This window comes from Protopterus annectens, chromosome 1.part2 (genome assembly GCF_019279795.1).
Source record: "Protopterus annectens isolate FY-2018-M chromosome 1.part2, PAN1.0, whole genome shotgun sequence".
Classification (NCBI taxonomy): domain Eukaryota; kingdom Metazoa; phylum Chordata; order Ceratodontiformes; family Protopteridae; genus Protopterus; species Protopterus annectens.
In genome coordinates, this window is record NC_056727.1 from 1,201,466,918 (window position 1) to 1,201,494,542 (window position 27,625).

The 27,625-nt window shown below is 38.5% G+C and overlaps 1 protein-coding gene across 1 annotated transcript in view; it reads left to right on the forward strand.

Moving 5' to 3' along the window:
* Nucleotides 1-27,625, forward strand: part of LOC122792442 (exostosin-1a-like) — an 866,275-nt gene that overhangs the window by 337,340 nt on the left and 501,310 nt on the right. The window contains exon 6 of the mRNA XM_044060230.1: nucleotides 8,862-8,994. Coding sequence (XP_043916165.1) covers nucleotides 8,862-8,994 — 133 coding nt within the window. The remainder of the gene's footprint in view (nucleotides 1-8,861; nucleotides 8,995-27,625) is intronic.

Sequence of the window (27,625 nt, forward strand, 5' to 3'; positions counted from 1 at the left end):
TATGCAGTGCAGCATGGGTACATAATCTTTTACATGGAAGTATGCAGTGCAGCATGGGTACATAATCCTTTACATGGAAGTATGCAGTGCAGCATGGGTACATAATCCTTTACATGGAACAGTGAGGTAAGCTTACAGTTCAGTCTGGCTAGGTCTAATAATGGCAGTGTCAGTTATAGCTGGCTATCCTTCTCCTTACAAAAACAACTATAAACGGGGTAAACTGGCTCTAGTCTCTCTTCAATACAGTGATTTCCTCAGGGTCACACTTAATGTGTACTGTATACATTTCTTGTGAAGATTAAATTCAATGCCCTTTTTTTGACCTGTGAACTCGGACTTTTTTATTGCAATTTGCAATGCTTCACCCTCCTTATCAGCTCTGGAAGAAGTTTGTAAATGAAAGAGGCCAGCCAGTATTTTGGGGATGGCTGTGAATAGCAACTGAAAGTCAGTATTGTCTGCGGAATACCATACTCCTGATGGTATGTACCATGTTTCTTTACTTTAAAGAAATTTGTTAACCCCAGATAATACTTGCACTGATAAACCTTACCAAAAAAAAAAAAAAAAAAAACTTTCACTAACAGTACCACTACACAAGACAGAGACACTTCCCATACACTATTACACATGCACAACACTAAAACTATCCCTTTACTCTAACACGATCCTGCAAGCACTGTCTCTCTCTGTCTCGCACACACGTGCACGAACGTGCACATCAACAACCTCTAAGGCCAAAAATGTTGGCACATTGGAAAGTTTCAGCACTAGAACATGGCCACTTACTGTATCCTAAAGTATGTCCCATGTAAACAACATATTTAACATTATCAGTTTGACAATGGTTGCAGTAGCCAAACACAAAGTTCGATAAAAAATACACCCATACATTCTCTCAACTAAGACACCAAAACATTTGAAAGAATGAACTTCAGCCACACACATACACACAGATATATATATATATATATATATATATATATATATATATATATATATACATATAGCTTAGCATTCTATTTTTGTTGTGCTGATGATGTCAGAAAAAGTCTGAAATGTGGTATTTCTACAGCTTGTGGGTTTGGCTTTATTGGCCTGAATGTACCCATGAAGATTTAAAAGTAAAAAGTTATGGGCATTCAGAAGCCATATAGCTGAAACACTAGCATGTCCTCAATGGTTCATTTGCATTTATCACATGGGCCTCCACTATAGGAGATATAAGGTATTACACAGTTAAGAGTCTAGTTTGACTAGGTTTTTCTTGCAGTTTTTGCTGAAAGGTGTCTGTGTGACCTTTTTTACCCTTTGACTTGGTTGTTTGTATATGTAAGCATATATATATATATATATATATATATATATATATATATATATATATGTTTGCACAGACACAAGAGAGTGAACCTGTGAAAAAGCTTTATAAATGAATGAACCTGTAAGTCCACATCTTTATAGGTTCATAGGTAGGTACTAGGTTATCGGCCCAAGGGCCTATGTAAGCCTAGCCAGCACGGTTCCATGGCTTACGCCACCCAAAAAAGTTGTTTTCCTGTGCCACTGTCGAGCAAAGACACAGAAGTGATCCCCGGGGTGTATTTCCTATTTTCCATCCACTCATCAAGATTTTTTTTGAAGAGCGCTAATGAAGAACTTTGCTTGACATAGATGGGTAGCTTGTTCCAGAGTATAGGAAGTCTCTGGGACAGGAATCTATCCCTCCAACGTGTCCTGTTTATTGTGGTGAAAAGGTTTAAGTCCCTAGAGCGTGTACCTCAGAGGATTTGGGATTTATTTAGGTGTAGCATGTCCAACATCTCTGGGTTTGACATAGCTTTATATGTTAGGCAGAGATCACCTCGGAGTAGGCGATATGCTACGGAGTAAAGCTGGAGTTTTTTTGAGGTGGTCAGTGTAGGGCATTTGTTTGAGGCCAGTAATCCTCTTTGTGATGTACTTCTGTGACCTTTCCAGCTGCTGCAGATGTCTTTTGAGGTACATTCCAAAAGGGGCGTTGTATTCTAATGGGTCTAATGAGTGTCAAGTAAAGGGGAACAATGACCTCTTTTTTCCTGGATGAGAACCCTTTTATGATGAAGTGTGCCACGTAGAAGGACTTCCTGACTCCTGTGGCAATATGACTATCAAAGGAGAGACTACTGTCCACCTGGGTCCCAAGGTCTCTTATCACGCATTCGGTGTTAAGTAGATTGCTGCCTATGTGGTAGTTCATGGGTGCAGAGTTTTTACCAAATGGGATGACACTACACTTTTTGGCATTGAGCTTGAGGCCATGGCTCTGACACCAGGCATCTGTCTCAGTGAGGCCCTTCTGTAGGATGTCCACATCATTTGGAGACTTGACTATGGCTCCTAGTTTGCAGTCATCTGTGAACTTCATTAGCCAGAAGCATTCTGTGTTAGCCTGTACTTCAGAGAAGTAGATACCAAACAGGAGAGGTCCCAGGACGGAGCCCTGTGGTACTCCACTTGTCACTGCTTTGAGGTCAGATTTGGAGTCTGCAACTTTTACAGTGTGGGTTCTGTCCGTGTGCCAGTTGGCAACCCATCTTGTGACGTAGGGATTTATACCTAGTTTAGTGAGTTTAGCTATAATTCCAGAATGGGGGATTGTGTCTATAGCCTTGGTGAGGTCAAGATAGGCTGTATGAACCACCTTACCCTCATCTACGGCTTTGATGACTGCATCAAAGAAGTCAATCAGGTTCAGGAAGCATTATCTGCCTTTCACAAACCCGAACTGGGTGGGATCCAGAGTTTGGAGGTTACCAATGTCTTTGAGTTCCATGATGATACGTTCCATGGCCTTGCAGACCATGGGATAACTGTTGCTGTGCGCCACTCGGTGAGCACAAAGCCTGATACGAGGCTATTATTGAACTGGTGCTTAAGTGGGGAGCCAGTTCATTCTGAAGTACGTGTAAAACGCAGCCTGGGATGTTGTCCGGTCCCATGGATGCTGTGTTTTTGGCTTTAGAGAGTACAGCTTTTCCCTGCGTAGTTGTGATTACATGGATTCTGCATTTTTCCTGTATAGATATGGGCCCTTTAGGGGGTGAGAGGGGGGTAAAGTTAGCACTGAACCCATCTGCCAGGATGTTGGCAATATCAGTTGGTTCTGTAATTTTCGTGTCTTTGTGCTGTAACTCAGAGCAGATCTGGGTGTTGCCATCGAGATTCTTGACATAGCTATATAATCCTTTGTGGTTGTTCTTGGATTTAGTGTCGATTTTGTTTTCATAGCTAGCTTTGGAGGATCTTCTAAGGGATCTCAGCTTCTTACTGAGGCTGAACAGGAGCTCCTCCACTCATGGAATTTTACTCTCTTTTACAACAGTTTCTTCCTTCTGTTGTACAGTTTGTTTATGGCAGGGGACCACCAGATTGGCTTTCTTTTTTTGGAGGATAGCGTCTTGGTTCTGTTTGGGATAGCACGATCCATGTACTCGTGTAAGTGCTTATAGAGTGCATTTGTGTAGGATTCAGCAGTTGTAACTGTATTGTCCATCTGCATGGGTGTCATGAAGTTCACTACTTCTGTCTTAAGAAGCATGAAGTTGGCTTTTTTACTGTGGTTTCCTTATTGGGGGGGTGGAGGCGGAATGTGGATATCAAGGGTGATAAGCTTATGGTCGGATCGGACCAACGAGGAGTTGACTTCAGGTGTGGAACACCGGTCACTCATGTTGGCAATGACTAGGTCTAGGATATTGTTGCCCCTCATGGGGGTGTGGATAAGTTGATCTAGGGCATTGGAGTTTATGAATTCCAGAAAGTGTTGAGCTAAGGAGTTGGTACACGAGAAGTTTTCCCAGTTAATGGAGGGGTAGTTGAAGTCATCCATTATTAGGGTGTTTGGTTGAACCCTAATATTTTCCAGTACATCAAGAAAAGAGGAGTGGGGAATCCTGGGGCATGGTGGGGGATCTGTAGCAAGCTACAGTTTGGATTGCAGTTTTGCCCAGAGTTAGTTGCGCTTAACCTCGGATGCATTATGCTGAGCAACTAGCCTGGAGGTGAGGATATCCTTAATGAATATGGACACACCTCCGCCTTTGGTGTTTTGGTCCAGGTTACATGACCGAAAAGTGTGTTATGAGTTGTAGCGTGGTAGTGCAGGGGTGCTCTCTGGCGTCTTGAACAAGGTCTCAGTCACTGCACAGATATCGATGTCCTCCATTTTAAGGGGTGCCTTGAGTGAGTGCATTTTGAGATTTAGACTTCTAGCATATTGAGTAGCATTACCCTCAGTTTTTGCTCACCTATTCCTGTTATGGTGGTGAATTTATTTGAATCCTGCCTAAAATAGGCACTATAGGGGCAGCAAGAGCCTTAGCCGGTATCCGGAATCCCAGGGGCGACAGGTGCAGGCCGTCTGTGGCAAAGCATCGTCGTCTGTCGACCATGTCATCCCAAGCAGACAGATACTGGATCCCCTTAGAATGACACCAGAAGCTTAGCCAGTTGTTGAATTCAATCATTTTGTCCTTGTACTGCGGTATCATTCAGGGTGATGGCAGAATGCTACTCAGGGCTAGGGTTATACCTGCCTGGGCTACAAGATTGGAGAGCTCTTCCATGTCTCTTTTCATGTAGTCCAGGGAGGTACGTCTCAGGTCATTCACACCAACATGGACAATGACAGAGTCATATTTGTACTTGTTGTGGAGTGACCTGAGTGCATGGGTTATGTGGCAGATCCTGGCACCCGACAGGCAGCTGACAGTAACCTGCTCCTTGTTTAGCCTGGTGAGTGGGACATCAGTGTGCCTGATTAGAGAGTCACCTATGACTAGTGTGTTGGGTACGTTGTTTTGCCTTATTGACTGTGGTTGAGTGGCACACTGAGTCTGTGGGTTATGTATCATTTGGGTTGTGTTGGGGGATGGAGGTTGCTTGAGTTTCTGCTTTGGACATCTCTGTTGCTTAGACAGATTATCATTGAAAGCCTCTGCAAATGTTTTTGTGATACTATGTGTGGATTTTGGTGGTGTAGATTTAGTGATGTGATGAGTTGTGGTGTGGTGCAAATCTTTACCTTCTCCTCATGACTGTCAAGTTCAGTCTTGGTTGGAGAGAGCTTTAGCTCCAGTTTGACTAGATAAGTGCATCTCTCACGGGTTGTAGTGTTGGGTGGTAGGAGGAGAGGGTTGTCTGTGTACATGAGGCAGTTTCTACATTGCCTCAAGATGCCCAGATTCATCAGATAGACAGGAGAGAACAGTGGGAGCTGACCCTTGGACATGCCTGAATAAAAAACTATTTTCCTCTAGATAAGTGAGTACAAGAGCTGTTTTTCTCTAAGCAAATGAGAAAAGTAAGTACAAAAACTGTTTTCCTCTAGGTAATGAGGAAGATTGAGTGCTATAATAATTAGTAGCTTATTTAGTGCTTACAAGTTCTGAACAAGTGCTGAGAATGAAGCAAATTTAAGTGCTAAAACTAAGAATCTGTATCTGCACTAGACGAGTTACAGCACAGAACAAGTGCAAATGCAGGCTTTCAAATCAGAAAATTGAGAGAAGGAAGATTGCCCAAATGACCAATAACTACAATTTCTGGGCCAGAACCACTACTTATGTGGTAGACAGGTTATCTAGTGCTTACCACTCCCACTGATAAGCTAGAAGGCTTCGCTCCAACACAGAAAGGCTTGGGGGGCTCAGAAGCTTACATGCAGTCCTAGATACAGCAAATCTGTATCTGGAACACTAGTTACATGACAGGTAGGAAATAGGGTTACAGGTTTTTTTTTTTCTTTTATTTAAAGAAAAGTAGCAAAAACAATTCACGTGCAATGCAAGCTATCACACTTGAGTATGCAGCAATATTAGACTAAACACAGTTTAAAAATGCAATTAAATTAAAAAGGACTAAAAGCAAGTGCAGAAAGAGTTAGGTAGAATGTGGTAAAGAGATGGGACTGGGGGAGTGTCCCAGATCAAATCTACAGTGGGGCTGGCAACTGCAGAAGCCACCAAATTTAAACTACAAACCAAAAATAGGGAGGATGGATGGGACAAAACAGTTTCAATAGAGATCTAAGCAACAACTAACAGTACAAACATTAAAACCAAAAAAATATATACTCAGCTCTGGATATTTGCCGATCAGTCTCTCAGAACAGTGAAACAACAGTTTCAACAGAGATCTAAGCAACAATTAACAAACTCTATAACCAAAAAAAAATATACTCGGCTCTGTATATTTGCAGATAGTCTGTAAGGCAGTCTCTCAGAACACAGGTTCCAGCAATTTGAATGCAGCTGTTACTATACCAACTGAAGACATGGCAGAAAATGGGGGTGGGGTGAGGAAAACAGTTTCAACAGAGATCTAAGCAACAAGTAACAGTACAAACTTTAAAACCAAAAAAATATATACTCAGCTCTGTATATTTGCCGATCAGTTTCTCAGAACAGTGAGACAACAGTTTCAACAGAGATCTAAGCAACAATTAAACTCTATAACCAACAAAATATACTCGGCTCTGTATATTTGCAGATAGTCTGTAAGGCAGTCTCTCAGAACACAGATTCCAGCAATTTGAATGCAGCTGTTACTATACCAACTGAAGACACCGTAGAAAATGGGGGGGCAGTTTCAACAGAGATCTAAGCAACAACTAACAGTGCAAACTTTAAAACTAAAAAAATATACTCAGCTCTGTATATTTGCCGATCACTCTCAGAACAGTGCGACAACAGTTTCAACAGAGATCTAAGCAACAATTAACAAACTCTATAACCAAAAAAATATACTCAGCTCTGTATATTTGCAGATAGTCTGTAAGGCAGTCTCTCAGAACACAGGTTCCAGCAATTTAAATGCAGCTGTTACTATACCAACTGAAGACACAGCAGAAAATGGGGGGTGGGGGTGGGGAAAACGGTTTCAACAGAGATCTAAGCAACAACTAACAGTGTAAACTTTAAAACCAAAAAAAATATACTCAGTTCTGTATATGTGCCAATCAGTCTCTCAGAACTGTGAGACAACAGTTTCATCAGAAATCTAAGCAACAATTAACAAATTCTGTAACCAAAAAAAATATACTCTGCTCTGTATATTTGCAGATAGTCTGTAACGCAGTCTCTCAGAACACAGGTTCCAGCAATTTGAATGCAGCTGTTACTCTACCAACTGTAGACACTGCAGAAAATGGGGGGGGGGGGGCAGTTTCAACAGAGATCTAAGCAACAATTAACAGTACAAGCTTTAAAATCAAAAAAATATACTCAGCTCTGTATATTTGCTGATCAGTCTCTCAGAACAGTGAGACAACAGTTTCAACAGAGATCTAAGCAACAATTAACAAACTCTATAACAAAAAAATATATACTCGGCTCATGGTCTGAAACCTAAAAAATTAAGAATAGACGTACATTAACTCCTACCAACTAAGCATATGGTAGCTGTATGACTTAATGGAATGACTATTATGTGATGAAATGGTAAATATGCTGATGTTTGTAACAATACGGAAGCAGTACAAACTGATTTTACTGACCATTATGAAATAGATTATGTACACCAAGATATGGAATAGTTTGCTGAATGATCTAAATAGGTTGCCTAAATGGTCAGAACAGTGGAAGTCATGTGTTGGTGCAAGGATCTACTGGGAAATACTTGTGAGTAAAGAAATGCTGCAAAGACTTTACCTGGGAGGATACAGCTTTGATAAATGTTAAAGAGAGAATAATCCATGGATGTGATTAATGGGGATCAGAAACTGGTGGGCTGAGTACAGGAAGGTTGCAGCAGTATCAAACAAAATACCGGGGTGTATGAAGGATGCAGTACGCCCTAAAAATACAGAGACAGTTCTGCTCTTTTGGATAGGTTACTAGTTTGGCTGATCTTGAAATGTTACATTTGTGGAGAATGCACATGGAAATTAATAAAATAATTGGTTGGGGGTGAAGGGTTAAGAATAAGGTGGAATTGATGGTTGAGATATAGCAAGGTAGATTCTGAAGATAGTATTGCGTGAGCTATTTTAGCAGTCATTATATGAGTGAACACTTAAAAATTTGAGTGAAACAAAAGGATCTTGCGTGCAAAATAATTCTGAGACAAGAGAAGGGCATAGTCTCACTATTGTAAGTAAAGAGCTAGAAAATATATTTAAGGTATGTATTTAAGGTTTTCCATACTCAGGGTGATAGTTTGTTGCTAGAATGTTCTATATTCTATGTAACACTATATCTTCAGTAATGATGAGAAGTGGCACAAAGAAGTTAAATAGAACTAATGTGAAATAAGTGACTAGCTGACAGGCCAGAGCCCCATCATGTAGTATAACACAGCTTTTCCTAACTTCATATTCACCAAGTACTCTCCAAATGTGTTACTGTATGCAGTTTTCACTGTATACATGCCCCCCCCCCCCCAAAAAAAAAAGTATAATAATTGTTCATCAGGTTTCTGAGGGAGACGTAGTGCAGGTTAAAGGTAGGAGTGTTGGTCAACACCTCAGATTTAGAGCTTTGATCTTTATTTTGCAGTGCTAAGCACTGCTCATTTCAGTGGTTTCCCTTGTAAAGAATCCATTTTGTTTTCTGTTTACCATTCTGTTTTGGAGCACCTAGACAGTGGTCTTATAACAGGAGCTACACCTCCCTATAGAGAGACATGGGACATTTTGTAACATATTTGTAGCAAGTATACTGTACAGTCATTTTACGCTTTCCAGTTATCTGAAGATAATTGTACATATTTGACAATTCACTTGCTTTACGCTTTCATTACTGTTCATTTTATATGAAGGCAGACAGACTGTACTCTGAAATTTTAAGAACAGGATTATTTATCTGTGTATTTCTTCCTAGATTATAAAAGATCGAGTATTCAGGCATGTAGCAAGAAGCCAACTGATGTGGAACAGGCTTCCCGGAGGGCTGTTTGTATCTCCTCAGTACTCAACTTATATGGGAGATTTTCCATTTTACTACTTAACTCAAGGTAAGCAAAATTAAATGATAGCTGGTTTGTCATGTCTCAGGACAGTCTTTCCTATAGGCTGTGCTATGCATTGTAACTCACTCTGGGTGTCATTTTTAATGACTTTATTGCACCTAACATAGGGCAGTTATCTGAAGTGTTAGAAGATTATACCTCCACTTTTAACTGTGAAGAGGTAGACACTCTGCAGGTCTGGCAACTAAAGGGAGCAAATACTGTTTTCCAGTCACAAGTGGAAGAACAGTTCCTTTCTCCAAAAGAAGGGCAATTTTTTATTTATTTTACTTATTTTTACATTTGTTAACTGAGTTAGTCCAAATGGGCCCACAGAGCCCTTTTTCAGTGGAGACCCGAGGAGAAAAGCTCCAGGAAAGTAATTAAAAAATAAGAAAAAACTAACAATTCAAGTTGTAAGATACTCAACAGTACAAAAACAGAAAAAAATATACCACATGTTCCAGAGACCTCACTTTCATTACCACAATCAACAGAACATGCTGAAGGGACAGGTTCATAACCCAGAGACTGCCCATGCTCTGGAATAGGCTTCCCATACATGTCAAGCAGAGCACTTCACTGGCCCTCTTCAAGAGAAGTCTTGATGAGTGGATGGGAAATAGAAAGTTCACCCCAGGGATCACTCCAGTGGCTCTGTTTGATTGAGGTACTGGGAACTAACGTTGGGCGGCACGATAGCAGGGCACTTATATGGGCTAGGCTTGTAAAGGCTCCAGAGCCATTAGCCTAGTACACACCTATATACAAGGCAAAAGTACAGTATTTTGAGAATACAGTAACAGTATGTTTGAGAATTTTGGTTAGCATTAAGTTATTTACAATGAATATAGCAATGCCTAAAATAAAAAAAAAAAATCAGATTAACATCATGGCATAGTACGACAAAGATGCATTTAATAGCATAGGTACTAACTGCAGACATATGCAGACAGTTTAGGTAGACACCAGGTAGATATGTTAATTGAGAGAAAAAGTAGTTGAACACTTGTTAAAAAGTAATGGCTAAATGATAGCAATTACAGCTGTCTAGACTAGGCATTCTCCCTAAGCAAAGCCTCTTGATGAAAGACCTGTTTAAAAATCCAAGAATAAGCTGTTTCTAAGGCAAGCTTGTTAAGTAAGGAGGACATCATGCCCGTCCATTAAAAACTGCATATTGTCATCAAATGTGGGTAGAATCTGAGACCCATGAGCACATAAGAGTAGTGACTGGGCATTGCCAGCAATGTTGGCATATAGGGATAAAGCCCAGATTGTGGCCCAGATGACCCAAGTTCATTGAGTAGCTTAGGTGTCTGTTGGAGCTGGTGCAGGGAGGATGGGTGTGCCTTCCTGCGAAGGGAGAGATGGACCAGATAGAGGTAATTGTGAGTCCAAAGGAGACTGCACTTTCATGGGGAGAGCACTGTGATCCCTAGAGTAATGTGGATCACTTATTCCACCCCCCAGGGAAGGGGTTAGGGCCATTTTATACACTCTCATTGCTGGGATGCCAGCAAAGGCATGTTTTATGGCCTGTTTGGAACGCTTTTGCCACTGAATTGGAGATACCTTGTTTAGCAATCAAAATGAGTTGAATCACAATGGGGGGGCTGATTGTCATTGGACATGGATGCCAATGCACCTCGTGAAATGTAGTGATCTGGCATTCTTTAATCCAGGTTTTTAATGGCAGAAATTTTTTTTTCTCACAAGTTAGAAATGTATATTTATTTATTTATTCCTATCTGGGTAAGCTTGAAAGAAAATTAACCTATTTTTTCTTGTTGGACATATGTTAAAACGTTCTCAAATATGAATCCTACATTTAAGTAATGCCCCAAGCTTGATGATTTGGGAGAATAAGCTGTAGCTACACTGAGGTGTAGCATTATTAAGCAATGTGTAACAAAGCCCCATCGTAACTTATGTGAATCATCATAGCAGCACATAAGATCAGTGCTGGATACAGGAATCTATACCATAAATATGAATGGAGATAAAAAAATGCACATATCAGAATATTGTAATCAAAAGTTATGAGTGTAGGATGAAATGTGAGAAAGAATTAACCAAATAGTTAACCTTAGAATAAAACGTGCATTTTCTAAGATGAACAACAGAGTGAGGTGGATGTCTTGGGAGAGAAACAGAGAAGAAAACTTAGGCTCCATATCTCATCCTGTATATAACTATAAGCCAGTGTACTTGTAGGGTCCTACTGTTTCCCCTAAAAGTGATCCCCTTCCTATGAATGTTTAAAAGAGTTACTGTGTTTCCTTTCTTAGGAATGATTTTTCTTTCATATGGGTAATCTGAAATAGGATGGTGTGGTCAAGCAGTGTAATGACTAATGTAGAAATGTTTTTTTTTCCTTCAAGATTTTGGGTAGATAAAATAACTATATATGTGAATGTGGATAAGTTATTTATAGAGATTAATACAGAACTATAGTTCAACTAGTTTACTAAGATACATGCAAGTACAATATGACTACGAAATCCACTCCATGTGACATCTGGTGAAGCTCCTGGGCTCATAGCAGCTACAGAGCTGAACACTGTAGAGGGTTGTATTTTAAAATCATTAAATTATTCAAAGAAGCACACAGATTTGTTCCCAATCTGCACATTATTTAGTTTTCTTACCCAGCTTATACACCCATTAAGCACATAAGTTTCACTTAAAGATATTTAGTGGCTGTAACCTGTGTCATAGTTCACATGTATGTCATGTGATCTGGTATCCCACAACAACTACATAATCTGCAGTACATGCTGATGAAGGTGGTCAAATGCAACTGGTATCTATTTCATTATCCTGCCATTTACTAAATGTTACGTGGTTTCACAACTGAAAATGAGTTGTTTTCACCTGCAGCTGCCTGCATATGCCACGTTAGGGAATTTGGGAATAAGAAAGTGGATTTGGACATTTCATTTATTCCTGATTTGCATTACTGCACATCTGCAAAAAGGAGAAAGAGAATTTTGCAGTGATGACACAAACGTTTCAGAGTTACTGTGAATTAAGAAAAAAATTGTTGCTCATGAGGGCACAGTGTCCTTCAGATACTATTTACTAGATATGAACGTTTTAACTTACAAAACATTTGAAATGTGCTACGTTGGTTTTACATGTTTTAATTTATTCAGTAATGGGTGGTGTATAATCTATTTTTACATTAACGTAGTTATCAAAGAAATAACATGTTTATTATTCCGTGTGATGTGCAACTAGAGATGTTTCAGTGTATAGCTTAACTCTTAGCAGAGAATATTCTAAGTCATATACATAACTTTGTCTTCACCTCATGACTTTTGTTTGGTTTAACACATTAGTCTTCTGGATTTTGATGAACAGGAAAACATTTCTACTTGTCTAATTTGCCCCACCAGTTCCTTAAAGTATGTTTAATTCTCCCATTCAGCTGTAGTCTTCAGGCATTGTGTCTGATCCTATAGTGTAAACTGTGATCCTGGATTAGTCATCGCCATCTGTACAGTTTAAATGCTATTGCTGCACTTTCAGTGTACAGACGAAATGGGTAAGCGTGCAAAAGTGAGCATGTTATTAAAAAGGCAAAGAATGTGTTCTGCCCTGGTGTATTTATGCATGCAAAGCTCAAGTGTTTGTAAACATTTATGGTGGCTGTTTTCACACTGGAAAAACACATTAGGCCACTCAGCTGTTCTTCTGTACGTGATACTAGCTTTTTTAAGCATTTCTGATCCAACTAAAACCTCTAGCTTCAATCACAATTTTTAATTCAAATCATTACAGGTGAGGCAAATATTACAAGGATGCTATTTTAGAACTGTATTGAAAGCATCTCATTTTTTTAACCTTTTAACTTTGAGCCTCTCATTCATAATTTGGCCTGTTATGTTTATTGATGTTTTATCTATAGAAGTGTTATGCTTCATCGCACCTATAAGAATTAAATTAATGATGTTCTGGGTGCTTGAGAACGATTGCTGCCAGAATGCTTTGTGTGTAATGCTCACTCCAATTTGTTTGTAGTCTAAATATATACAGGCTCCATTTGACAGAACACTTAAGCAGATATTCAGAATGCTGTGTCTTTTGCTTAGTTTCTATGCAAAGCATGGGGATTGGACCCAACCATTCCCTATTCCTACCCCAGTTTCATCAGACATATCACTATTCCTTTAAAGATATACAACACTCAATCAGTCTCTCTAAAGCTAGTGAGTCACAGTTTTAAAATCCCAGTAAAAAATGAAATTCTGGTCCATTAAAGTAAATAGTAATTTCCATTCATCTTAATTCTTAAAACCTAGTAACATACTTTACTTGGAAGCCTAAAGTCCTGTTGGTCAGAACTAAAAAATGTAGTTTACTCACAGAATCAGCCCTTGATCTAGCTAAAATTCCAGAAGTGCCTTCAAATGCCTTCTATGCTGTTTTTTTCAATTTGTTTGCATTTGTATGGTATTGATACCATTCACCAACCAGTCTTAGTTATATTGTAGAACTGTCTCTATGTGGCGCACACATCGAATACCAACATCTAAAAAGCTGTACACCCTAGATGCTGAATTCCTTTATCCTGGATACACCTGCATAGACTAGATATAATTTTAGTTATAGAAACCAAGTTAAAAGAAGGTGTCCTTTTCTCAGCTTATTTAATGTGCTTTCTACTTCCACAGAAGTGATCAGCCTGACTTTGAGTTGGCGGTTTCACTGTACAAGGTGGCAGCAAGGAGTTGAGGATGCACAGGAACGGTTAGTTAAGGAGAAATTGGAGTGGAGGGCTGAATTAAAGTTTTTTTGGAAATGCTGTTTCAGGAGGAGCAGTTTCAGGATGGATGTATGATTATAACCCTCAAAACTGGAGGGTTGAAGCATGTTTACCTGAAGGATATCATTAATCAGAATGAACCTGAGAGTGAGATGGCAGCATCATGGGGTGAAATTATGGACAAAATACATAAAGAGGAGGTGAGAGAATTCAAATGCACAGATAGTGAAAGAAGGAGAGGAGCGAGTGAAGGAATAAAAGATATGTCAAGGAAGAAATTTGTGGTAAAAATGAGCAGCAAAGAAGAAAAAGAGGTTGAAAGGTATGAGGTTTTGGACGCAATTATTGCACTTTTGGGTATTTCCCCTAAGGAGGTAAGAGCTTTTATGCAAAATAATAAAGAAATGTAAAGAAGGATATTGCAACATTTTGTTTGAGACAGGACAGTACATGGAAATATTTTTAGAGTAATTTGAAATTAAGAAAAAACATAATCCTTGGAACTCATGTATGGTACAGAGACAATAAAGAGGATTTTTTGTGCAATTTTGAGTAGAAGTTGAGAAAAAAGTGTTAAAGGAGTATTTAAAGACTTTATGTAGAGAAGTTATGAACACCACAAAAATCTATGATGATAGAGGTTTATGGATAAGAGTGTTGTGTATTTTTGAAAATGAAAAAGTCATACGTATTTCAAGTGATAAATGTAGAAGGTAAGAGAGGTTTTATTAAATACAGGGGGCTACAGAAAACATGCATTTTTTGTGGAAAAGATCATTTGATTAGTAATTGTGATAAAAGAAAATGTTTTATTTGTGGTAAACCAGGACATGAAGCTAAGAAATGTGACATGATGTGTAGAAAATGTGGGCAAACTAGACATGTATGGGTAGATTGTGAAGAAAATGTATATGTCAAAGAGTAATGCAGGAATATATACATAATGTAGAAGAGCAACACACAGAACAGATTAAAGCACAGGAAAATAAAGAAGGAAAAATAGTAAATGAAAGTAATGAAAGGGAGGAACTGGTGCAAGAAACAATTGAAGATGAATATATAAACTGAAGAATGATGAAGGGAAAAAAGAATTCTATGGGGAATGGGGAACAATGACCTATTTTTTCCTGGATGAGAAACCTTTTGTGATGAGGTGTGCCACATAGAAAGATTTCCTGACTACTGTGGCAATGTGAATATCAAAGGAGAGATGGAAGAAGGAATCCGATAATTAAATAGGTATTTAAAGGTGATTTGTTCAAGTATAAATAAAGGTAAAGGGGTTGGATTAATGGGTAAAATAGGAGGTATTCACTTAAATGATGAGCTAATAGATATTTTGGGGATAATACTTGGAACAAGTATGCATAGAGAGAAACAGTGGGAGAAAATTATACAAAAATTGAGAGAGATGTGTATTTTGGAAGTCATATAAACTGGCATTTAGGAAAAATGTTGATCCTTTTGGGTAAAAGTGCTTATTTAGCAAGTGTATATATCATCCCATCAAGTTATGAGAAAGAGTTAATATCTATTGTATTCCCATATAAATGGGGATCAGTGTTTAATCTGGTTAGAAGAGAATCTTTGTATGTTTAAGAAGATGGGACTAGCATCAGTTAATCTGATTGTTCATGCATCTGCCTTGAATCTTTATAAGGCTCTGGTAGGGTAGAAAAATGAGAATATGGATTTAATAGTTGTAATGAAAGATAAATATGATGATTTTTGGGAGAGGATAGGTTCAGAGAAACAATGGAAAAGTTGCATAAATAAAGATATGAAAGATAACAAACCAACTTTTTTATGTAAATCGAATATAAAAAATTTACCAAAAAACCCCAGAATAGAATGGTATTTGAATATAATGAATGAACATTAGTGTATTTACCCATGGAAGCATTTAGAAAATAAAAACAGAAACACAATCAAAATAAGATTTGGATGGTGTAAAAAAAAATATGAATGTAATGATTTTGTGTAGAGCTTAACAATAAGCAAGTTACCTGTTAAATCTAATATGTACAGCAGTGGTGCAGCAGCAGCATTTGTTGCCTCACAGCAAGAGGTTCTCCGGTTTGATTCTCGGCTCGAGTCCCTTCTGTGCGGACTCTGCATGTCCTCCCTGCATTCCTGTAGGTTTCCTCCGGGTGCTGCGATTTCCTCTCATGTTACAAAGACATGCCTTTGGAGTGTTTCTCCCCAGGCCTGTGCTGAAAATTGGCACCGTTCCAAGTCGGACTTTCCTGGTAAACAAATGTTAAATAAAATAAATAAATCTCATAGAAAAGAATACAGGAGAGGTTGTGTGAAAATTAAAAACAGAACATGTTTTTGAATTGTACTACAGTGAAAGGATTATGGAAGAAAATGTGAAAACATATTTAAAACATTTTAATATCTTAAAGACTTAAATATGATTATGTTAAGAGTATGGGTATTATGGTAACACAAAACCAAAAGAGGTGAAGTAAATTGATGAAAAACTGCTCTAGATTTTATTGACAATATGAAGTGAGAGACTGAATGAAATGAAATTTAATGGAAAATGGATACTGTCTGAAATTTTGAAGAAGATGCATTTCTGGCTATGGAAAAAAGAGGGATAATTTAAATATATGACATTGTATTATACTTTAAATGGAAAGTATAAATAATTGTAAATGTACAATATGTAAATGTAAATAAGTTGTGATAATCAGTAAATGACCAACACGCAGATTGATAAGTGTTGTGGGATATTTTACATCCACCTGAGCTACTAACAACTCAAGCAGATGAGACTGTAGTTTAAGTTCTCATCCAAAGGACTTTAAACATATTTTGATAAATTAGAGACTCAAGCCAAAGACCTTGCATACACATACATGCACACACCATGCGTTAGAAACAGAACTTAAAAACAACCCTGATATCCATTACATTAGGGTGACTACAAACTATCCCAAATAACATCCAAAACAAAGGGTTATAAGGTGTCGCGCACAAACTGTTTAGTGAAAAATACAAGAAAAACACTACAAAACTAGAGTGTTCACTGTGTAATACCTTATACTGCCTGTAGTGGATGCCCATGAGATATATGCAGGCGACTCCTTAAGGACATAACCAATCTTTCAGCTTAATGACTTTGGCATGCCCATGACTTTTTGCTTTCACTATTTTTAAGGAAAAAGCGAAGGAAAGGGGAAGGACAGAGAAAGAAAAAATTTATATTCTGCAGAAAGGAGAGAAGATGCTATAACCCAGAGGAGAGGAGACAAATGGTAATGGCAAAAAACAGTAAGTAAAATTAAAGAATATTCGTGAAAATGGGAAAAGATGAAGATGGAGAGGTGGTATTGAAAAGGCTTAACTTAGAACCCAGTGTGCTGGGGGGAGGGAGAAGAATGGAGAAATATAGCAGAAAAGAGCAGTATATTGATAGATGAAGAAAACTAGAGCTGAAGAAGGGAAACTAACTGGAAAAAAGCAAAGGCGGATGGAAAAACAGAAAAAAAGGAAAATAAGTGAGAAGAAGAACAAAAGTCAGAATGAGAAGAGGACACAAGGAGTGGAGGAATAAATGGATGAGTAAAATATGTGAACAAAGGCAATTAAGGAAACTATTTCAGTGATGTTGAAAGGAATTGCATATAAGAAGGAGATTGTAAAGGTACTAGAAGGATAAAGAAATGAAGAAGAGAGAGGAACATTGGGAAATAGGGAAAGTAAGAAGAAGGAATGGATAGGAAAGAAGGGACAAAGGCCCAGGGAAAGAGAAATAATATAGAAGAAGCTGAAAATGACAGTCAAAAGGGCATGCGAAGGCAAGGCAACTGCAATAATACTTGGCAAGGAGGGATCTGGTACAGTTTAACACTGCTTGGAATCATTCACCTACTGGGGCAAATCCTGATATCCCACATACAACATATTTGATGTTATCAGGGTGGCATATTGGTGTAACATTTAACATTGCTACCTGGCTGATCCTGGTATATCAGCTCATTTCTTGGCTTGGGTTTTCTTTGGTGTTTGCATGTTCTTGGACATCTGCTGAGTGTGCAAGTTTTCTCCTTCAGCCCAAAGATATTCTGACAGGTGAATTGGACATCCTCTAATTACCCATAAGTGTGCATGTCTGTGTTTGTGTGTATATATATATATATATATATATATATATATATATATATATATATATATATATATGTATGTATATGGGCCTATGTCAGATGATCAAGTTTTCAGGAACTGGAAATGCATTTGGTCAAAACCATATGATCGACTTTCTCAAAACTTGAACATAAAAAAAAAAAAAAACACGAAAAAAATACAAAAATTTACCTTTCTTATGTTTTTGCAAATTATGGGTCTGTATCACTGAATCAAAAGCTTAATTCCACAATCACCTATTCATCGAACCCTAATTGTCGAATACCCTTTCATCGAAACATTTTCCTAAGGAATGAAACTACTTGCCCACCAAAGCAATCAGAACAAACCGCACATTATTTTAAACTCACCAAGGTGGGGGGGGCTTCGCTCACCCACACCCCAAAATTTGGGGGGCTGCACCCCCAGCCCTCTAATTCTATATACCAATTCCAAGATCTCCCTACATTGGGGAAAAGGGTAAATTTGTAATGACAGCCAACTAACTCCTTTCCCTAGGAAAAGTTTTGCTGATCTAAATGTATGATGAAAAGGTGTTCGACGATTAGGCATTTGCTGACTTAAGCTTTCAGTGAAGTGATAGGAACCCACATATTATATATACCAATGCTGAGATTGCACTACAGTGAGTAAAAGGGTAAATTTCCTGATCTGCACTGTACCGCAATCTCCATTCAGAAGCTTTGAGTTTTCAAAAACTTGATCATATGGTGTCAACCATATGAATTCCGAGTTTCTCAAAACTTGATTAACTGATAGGGACCCATATATCTGTGTGTGTGTGTATATATATATATATATATATATATATATGTGTGTGTGTGTGTGTGTGTATATATATATATATATATATATATATATATATATGTATATAGGTTCATAGGTGTGTACTAGGCTAATAGTCCTGTAGCCTTTACAAGCATAGCCCATAGAAGTGCCCTGGCATCGTGCCGCCCAACGTTAGTTCCCAGTGCCTCTATCAAGTAGAGCCACTGGAGTGATCCCCATGGTGAACTTTCTATTTCCCATCCACTCATCAAGATTTCTCTTGAAGAGGGCCAGTAAGGTGCTCTGCTTGACATGTATGGGAAGTCTATTCCAAAGCAAGGGCAGTTTCTGGGTTATGAGTCTGTCCCTCCCGCATGTTCTGTTGATTGTGGTAATGAGGTTGAGGTCTCTGGAGCGTGCGGTGTGAAGGGATTAGGATTTCTTTAGATGTAGCATTTCTAACAGTGCTGGCTCAGACATGGCTTTGTAAGTCAAGCAGAGATCGCCTTTTAGTAGATGATATGAGACTGAGAATAGCTGGAGTTTTTTGAGCCTGTCCATGTAGGACATGTGCTTAAGGCCTAGGATTCTCTTTGTGAAGTACTTTTGTGATCTTTCCAGCTGTTGCATGTGTCTAGTGAGGTACATGCCAAATGAGACTTTATACTCGATTGCCTCATGAGGGAAGAGTAGAGAGAGATGATGACCTCTTTCTTCCTGGATGCAAAACCCATGGTAATGAGATGTGCCACATAGAAGTACTTTTCTTGTCACAGTGGCAATGTGGTGGTCGAAGGAGAGGTTGCTGTCAACCTGTGTCCCCAGATCTCTTATAATGCCTTCAGTGTTCAGTGGGCTCCCATCAATGTGGTAATTAGTGGGAATTGAGTTTTTCCCAAAGGAGATGATGACGCATTTTGTGGCTTTAAGCTTAAGGCCATGGTTTCAACACCAGTGATTTGTCTCAGTGAGACCTTTCTGTAGGATATTTACATCACTTGGGGGAGTAAATAATGGCTCCCAGCTTGCAGTTGTCTGTGAACTTGGTCAGCCAGAGTCCCTCCATGTTGGCCTGGACTTCTGAGAAGTAGATGCCAAACAGGAGAGGACCCAGGACTGATCCCTGTGGGACTCCACTCATAACTGGTCGGTAGTCTGACTTGGAGTCCGCCACTTTCACACTGTGGGCTCTGTCTGTGAGCCAATTTGCAACCCATGTAGTGATATAGGGGTTGAGGCTTAGCTTAGTAAGTTTTTCTATGATTCCTGAGTGGGGAATGGTATCAAAGGCCTTGCCCAGATCAAGGTAGGCTGTATGAACCACCTTGTCCTCATCCACAACTCTGGTGACTAACTCAAAGAAGTCAACCAGGTTGAGCAAGAAAGATCTACCTTTCACAAAACCAAATTGCGTGGGATCTAGAGTTTGGAGATTCCCTATATCCTTGTTAATTAGGTCCATGATGATGCGCTCCATAGCCTTACATATCAGACTTGCCAGGCTAATGGGGCAAAAATTCCCAGGGTCTTTAGTTGCTCCCCCCCTTTATCGAGAGGGATGACTGTAGCAGTGCACCATTCAGTCGGGACAAAGCCTGAGGTGAGCCTATAATTGAACAGGGCACACAGATAGGTTCATAGATTAGTACTAAGTTAAGTGCCCTTGTGAGCCTTTTTAAGCTTAGCCAATTATCCCTTGTGAGACTCAAACCCTGCACCTTGTGTTTGTAAGGCAAACACCTTAACCATTAGGCCAGCCTCCCAATCCCAATAGGTTCATACTAAGCTAACTGCCCTTGCGAGCCATTTTAAGCCTAGCTAATTATACCTTGTGAGACTCAAACCCTGCACCTTGTGTTTATAAGGCAAACACCTTAACCATTAGGCCACCCTCGTGGTGCCAGTTTACTTCGTAGTTCATGTAGAACACATCCAGGGATGTTGTCGGGTCCCAGGGAAGCTGTATTCTTGGCCTTGGATGATGCAACTTTAACCTGTGCTGCAGTAATGCTGGGTGCCTGGCATTCCTCCGGTATTGTGATTGGCCCTTTGGGGGGGAGTAAAGTTGGCAATATCTGTTGGCTCAGTATAGGTGGTACCATTGTGCAGTAACTCGGAGCAAAACTGGGTATTGCCATGGAGATTCTTGATATAACTGTAGAAGGATTTGTTGTTGTTTTTAGTGTCTGCTGCAATTCTGCCTCCATAGCTGACTTTAGAGGTTTTGATGAGGGATCTCAACTTTTTGTTGAGGCTAATAAGGGAGTTTTTCCAGTTATGGGACTTCACCATTTTCTGCAACAGTTTCTTCCTTCTATTGTAGAGTTTATTAATGGCAAAGGACCACCAGATTGGCTTCCTTTTTTTGAAGGAGAGCATCTTGGTTCTGTTGGGTATGGCTAGTTCCATGCATTGATGTACATATTTGTGCAGTGCATTTGTGTATGATTCGGCAGTCATTCATCTATTTTCCATTGACATGAGTGCTGTGAAGTTAACCACCACTGTTTTTAGGAGCCGAAAGTCATCTTTGGAGATGTTATTCATGGTGGTTACCTTTGCAGGGGTTGTGGGTGAGATGTGGATTTCCATGATGATTAGTTTGTGGCCGGATCTAAACAGGGTGGAATTGACTACTGGTGTAGTGTAACGGCTGCCCATGTTTGTAATAACCAGGTCAAGGATGTTGCTTCCTCTGGTGGGGGTAAGAATGAGCTTGTCCCGGTCATTGGAACTGATGAATTCCAGGAAGCTTTGGGCCAGTGTAATGGTGCATGAGTAGTTTTCCTAGTTGATGGAGTGGTAGTTGAAGTCACCTAGTATGAGATTGTTGGGTTGGACCCTAATAGTTTCCAGGGTGCTTAGGAACGTGGAGTGAGATTCTTCAGATGTGGTTGGGGACCTATATCAGGCTACGACCTGAGTTGCCATCTTACCCAATGTTATTTGTACCTGAATTATCTCAGATGTGTTATGCTGGGCTACTAGTCTGGAGGTGTGCATATCCTTTATGAATATGGAGACATCATGGCCTTTGGAGCTTTGGTCCATGTTCTGGGGCCGAAAGGTGTGGAATGAGTTATAGCCTGGTAGAGCAGGGGTGCTTTCTGCTGCTTTAAACCAGGTCTCTATTACAGCACAAATGTTGATGTTCTCCATTTTGAGGAGTGTTTTGAGTAAGTGCATCTTGAGATTTAGACTTCTAACAGTGAGCAGCATGACCCTCAGATTGCATTTATTTATAGCTGTTATGGTGGTAATTTGGTCTTTGGAACATCGCCTAAAAAGGCACTATAGGGGTGGCAAGAGTCTTAGCCAGTATCCGGAAACCCAGGGGTGACAAATGCAGGCAATCTCTGGCAAAGTATCGAGTTCTGTCAATCATGTCATTTCAAGCAGACAGATACTGGATCCCCTTAGAATGAAACCAGACACTTAGCCAATTGTTGAAGTCAGTCATTTTCTGATTGTACTGTGGTATCATTCTTGGTGATGGTAGGATGCTGCCCAGGGCAAGGGTCATACCTGTGTGGGCCACATAATCTGAGAACTCCTCCATGTCTCTTTTCATGTAGTCCAGGAAGATGAGTTTCAGGTCATCTACACCCACATAGACAGTGACAGAGTCATACTTTTACTTGTTGTGGAGTGACCTGAGTGCATGTGTTATATGTCAGATTCTGGGACCTGATAGACAGCTGACTGTTACCTTCTCCTTATTCAACCTAGTGAGTGGGACATCAGTGTGCCTCACTATCGAGTCACCTCTGATTAGTGTATTGGGCAAGCTGTTTTGCCTTTGGGGTTTAGGTTGAGGGGCACACTGTGTAGATGAGCTGTGTCTCCTGTGGTTTGTGCTGTGTTGTGGTGGTCGAGTGCATTTCTGATTTGGAGGTTTCTGCTGTTTGAGTAGATTTCTATTGAGAGCCTCCTCGAAGGTGAGTGTGTGGTTTGTTCATAGGTTCATAGGCAAGTACTAGGCTAGCTGCCCTTTTGGGCCATTTTAAGCCTAGCCAGTTTCCCTTTTTGTGCTTGAATTAACCTATACCATTTGGTTAGAGACTGGCCATGGTTGATAATTGTATATTAACTGGATCATACCCATAGATAATTTGAGGCGACCCATGCATATGATAAAGCATTTCATGCCTCTGTCCATTAGTAGTATAGGAGGCAGCCCTGGGGTGAATTTTCTGTTTCATATCCATAGCTCCATGTTGCACTTGAATATGAACAGAGATGAACATTGTTTTATGTGGATGGGGAGTCTGTTCCAGAGCAGCGGCTCTAGTTATATCTGTCCCTCCAAACACTACATATATATTAAATATAATTATCAAAAAAAAGTCCACAGAACTGTCAAAGCAGTAGCAAATTGACTAGCAAATGTATTATCTATGGTTGTACTTACTGCACCAAATTTGATCCATTAAAATGTAATACTCGACCACTTTTGTGTAGTGATGCAAGTAATCTCTCTGCAAATGAACATTCAAATTAAAATTTAACTCTGACAGAGTAACATACTGTATGCGTCTGTTCCCTTTGCACTAAAGCAATTAGTCTACTCCTTCCTCAATATATCCTCCTAAAATTAAAAGCCTGAAAATGTTTAGAAAAACAATACATCAGTAGGCATCATCATCATCAAACTTTCCACAGGAACAGCAGCAAGTAAAGAATACTTGGCATTTAACAGTTTCAACAATATTCCAAAGTGCTTGACTGCAGTTTAAGTCAGAGAAAATGTATGCAATCTGCACCATTTCTTACCAGACACTCACTGGCATTGACTTTCATGCAATATTACCCACATTTCAACAGCTACTAAATTTGGACCATCATGATTTCACTCTCCTGAATGTATTCATTAATGAATGGCCCTGCGCTACTTCACCAGTGTACCTCACTCACATCAGAGCATTTTAATGCTGACACAAGTCCCATCAGCACAAATATGACATTACCATATGGTGATATTAAACACTGCAAAAGAAGTAAAGTGCTAGCATTACTAGACTTGGTTCTAAGCCCTCTAACAGCAAATGAAGCAGCTTCACTTTTCTTTTTGTGTAGCATACTCAAAGACTTTGATAAGGGCAGTCTTGATTCAGTTGTTATTACTTCTGGCGAAATAAATGTCTCTGTACTTCTGAGAGCTGTGATGTTGGGTGTTCTGGAAGGCTATATGTGTTGCATGTGGTGTGATGCAGGTGTTGACCTTCTCCTCTTGGCCAACTACTCCGGTCTTGGCTTGAGAGTGCATGGCTTCCAGTTTGGATATATAAGTGCATCTCTCACAAGTTTGGGTGTTGGGAGGTAAGAGGAGAGGGTTGTCTGTATACATGAGGCAGTTGCTACACTGCCTCAGAATGCCCTAGTTCACCAGGTTAATAGGAGAAATCACAGGGAACTGACCTTTAGACATGCCAGGAGGGATGGTCGTTTTATTTATATATATATATATATATATATATATATATATATATATATATATATATATATATATATATAGATGTGTGTGTGTGTGTGTATATCTATATATATATATATATATATATATATATATATATATATATATATATATATATAGATATATATATATATATATATATATATATATATATATATATATATATATATATATAATGCACAGATAGTATGCATGTGTGTGTGTGTGTATAACCAAAAATGCTAAAACTTCTTGATCAAGGAAAACAAAAAACAGGACACCGGAGCAGTGTACTTGCAGTGCTTTCCTTCTTATTTAATAATGGAACTTCATCAGAAACAATATAACAATCAATCACTAATACTTAACTACTAATCCCAATAAAAGCAGAAGTATGACTTCACTTCCTAATCAAACCACCGCAAGGCACATTTGATGTTCAAATTCTGATTAAGTTCTGGGGGTGTGTCTGCCTTTAGAAACAATTGCCACCTAAGCTCTTTTTCTACTAACAGTGCATTGATGTCACCTACAAAATCTCTCACCCTTTCTAAAACTAAAAGCTTAAAACTTTTATAATTGCAACATGAGTCTAAATGCTTCACTAATTTTTAAAATCTTTCTTTCTAATAGCAACATAATGCTTTCTAAATGGATCAGAAAGTTTACTGGTGGTTTTGCCTACATAAAAAGAATGACAAAAATCGCAAACGCTTAAATACACATATGTGCTGATGCAGTTAAAATAGCCATTAAACTTAGCAATAAAATGAAAATGTTTGTATGTATAACTTTTACAAACATATATGTATCTACAAACGTTACAGTTTTCACATTTACACATGCCAAATTTAGTAGAGTTAATACCATATGGAACATTCACTTCATCTTTGATCTTATAAAAAAATTTTAAAGTTATATATATTTTTTGTAACAGATCTGCGAGCATGAGCCCAGTACATTAACATGTTCCCTATTTCCCTGTGTACTGCTCCATTTGTTGGAAAGGATCTGTCTAAGGGGCTGCATATCTAAACTGATAGGCAGGGTAAAGCTTGGCCTCTTATCAGAACCATTGTCAAACTTCCTCTTAGTGAAACCTTTAATAAGAACAGATAGAAACTTAAGAGTGTTTAGATGTAATAACTTCATTCATCACTTTATTGACTAAAGGCTCTGGATAATTTCATTGTAAAAAAAGTTCTTTAAGAAAATCAGTTTCTTGATGAAATACATTGTCATCACTGACTATACGAGATGGCCATATAAATTGACTCCCGATAACATCCCTTTTCATAAAATAGGGGTGTTGGCCAGAAAATTCTAAAAAGTTGCTTCTTTAAGTGTCTTTTCTAAAAATGTTAGAACTGATGTGGTATTGAAACGTATATGTCAAGAAACTCCACTTGTACTCCTATACAGGAAACCTTGAATTTTAAAAAATCACTAGTGTTCTGAACCGTAGATAAAACCACAGTGAGCTCACTTTCAGATTATAAAAAACACATCGTCAGTGTATCTTTTATTTAACTTAGCTTTCTCGAAACCTGTTATTTTCATCCAAATTTCAGCTTCTCAGGTGCTCAAACTAAATTGGGGTAAGCTGGGACCATCTTGGACCACATAGTCATGCCTTTCTGTTGATGAAATATCTTTCTATTGAATGTAAAAGTAATACTATCTAATACTAAACTAATCAATTCACATAATGTATTAACTTTTTTACTGCTAGTGAAAGTATATTTATTTAAAAATTGCCTAACTAAATTGAGTCCTTCATTGTGCGGAATACTAGCATAAAGTGCTTCTGTGTCTAAAGTAACTAAAAATGTATCATTCTCCTTTACATTGTATATATGTAATATGTCCAGAAATACCCAAGAGTCCTTCAGATAAAATTTTGTGTACTGATCTTTAGGGTTAAGCTTGTTATTTATATAACTATAAAATGAGATACACTGATTGTCCAACCACAATGTAAACTAATGAAAAAACATTTAATAATAAGTAAAATAATTATAAAAAATGTAAATCAATTTTTCAATAAACAGCAGAATTCAGTCACCAGAAATGTAAAATTAAACTGTAGAGTAGAAGTCCATCATTCCTGAAAAACTCTGTCGAAATAACTAAACTTTCCTAATCTAACTAGAGAATACTTTCCCTGATCTAATCTAAAACATAGCAGCAAGGCAAAGGCAGACTTAAAGTTTTTGGTGAGTACTTTTTTGGGTATCTACTGTACAGCGCTGTAACTAACTGCAACTCTTAACTAGCTTTACATCAGCTGACTTCAGCAGTCTCTTTTATAGCCCAGGTTAACAGCCTCAGCTGTCTTATTTTAAAAATAACAATCATCTGTTTGAAAAAGTTATTTTTCCCTGTCAGTCATCCGTTCAAATAATCACACAGCACCAGGGACATTCTAATGACATTACCAACTGATCAGCTGATTCTCCACAGACAATTTGTACTTCAGAATCTCCCTCACAAAGATGTGCAATTAGAAATGTGTCAAAACACTGACAGATTATTTAAGCATTTTGTATAAATGGGGAAATACTCAACATTTTAAAAACATATTTACATTTTCACAATTAGACATGCTGGCATACAATACAAGTTAATCTGAGAATATACACAAATCTCCTGCCAGACATGCTAACATAGATGACAGTGTTTTCATTTTCTTCAGATGGTAATACAGTCTTGATGTAATAAAACAAATTAACTTTCATCAACTAAATTAAAATTCTTGTAAACTTGTATTAAGGAAACAGGGTTATAAAAATTTGTATCTGATCCGGACCATTCCATTTTACTGATCTTTGTTTCCTTGTCCATTACCAGTATTCCAGTCCCTTTGTCAGCTTTCATAATACATACTCAGCTCTTCCAATGCTTTCTTTTCTTCTGGTGTAAGATTATACCACTTACCAATATTTTTAAGTCGTAAAGTATTCCTAATATCACGGGCACAAACTGACAAAAGAAATTTAAAATATTATTTAACACATGGTTCTGTAACCTATTTTTCTCCAAAATGGGGTGAGAATTTACAGTAAGTAAAGTAACATCATTCATAATCTATTTTAAATTGCTTCCTGAGATATAATTTAAGCTCTAATAAAACATTAGTCATATTGGCACATTGTGATGGAACAATTAACTTTAAAGTCTTTCTTAGTGCAATTCTTCAATGCCGACTCCTGGCCCGACTGCGTCCTTGCCATCTTTCTCATCAAGTCTGGCCCCTTGAGTTTCCTCTTTTGAACAAATTACACTGGGTATATCTATATGTATCTACCTCTCTCTCTCTCTATAAATATATATATATATATATATATGTATGTGTGTGTGTGAGTGAGTGAGTGAGTGAGTGAGTGAGTGAGTGAGTGAGTGAGTGAGTGAGTGTGAGTGAGAGTGTGTGAGAGTGTGTGAGAGTGTGTGAGAATGAGGGTGTGAGTGTGTGTGGGGTGTGAGAGAGTGAG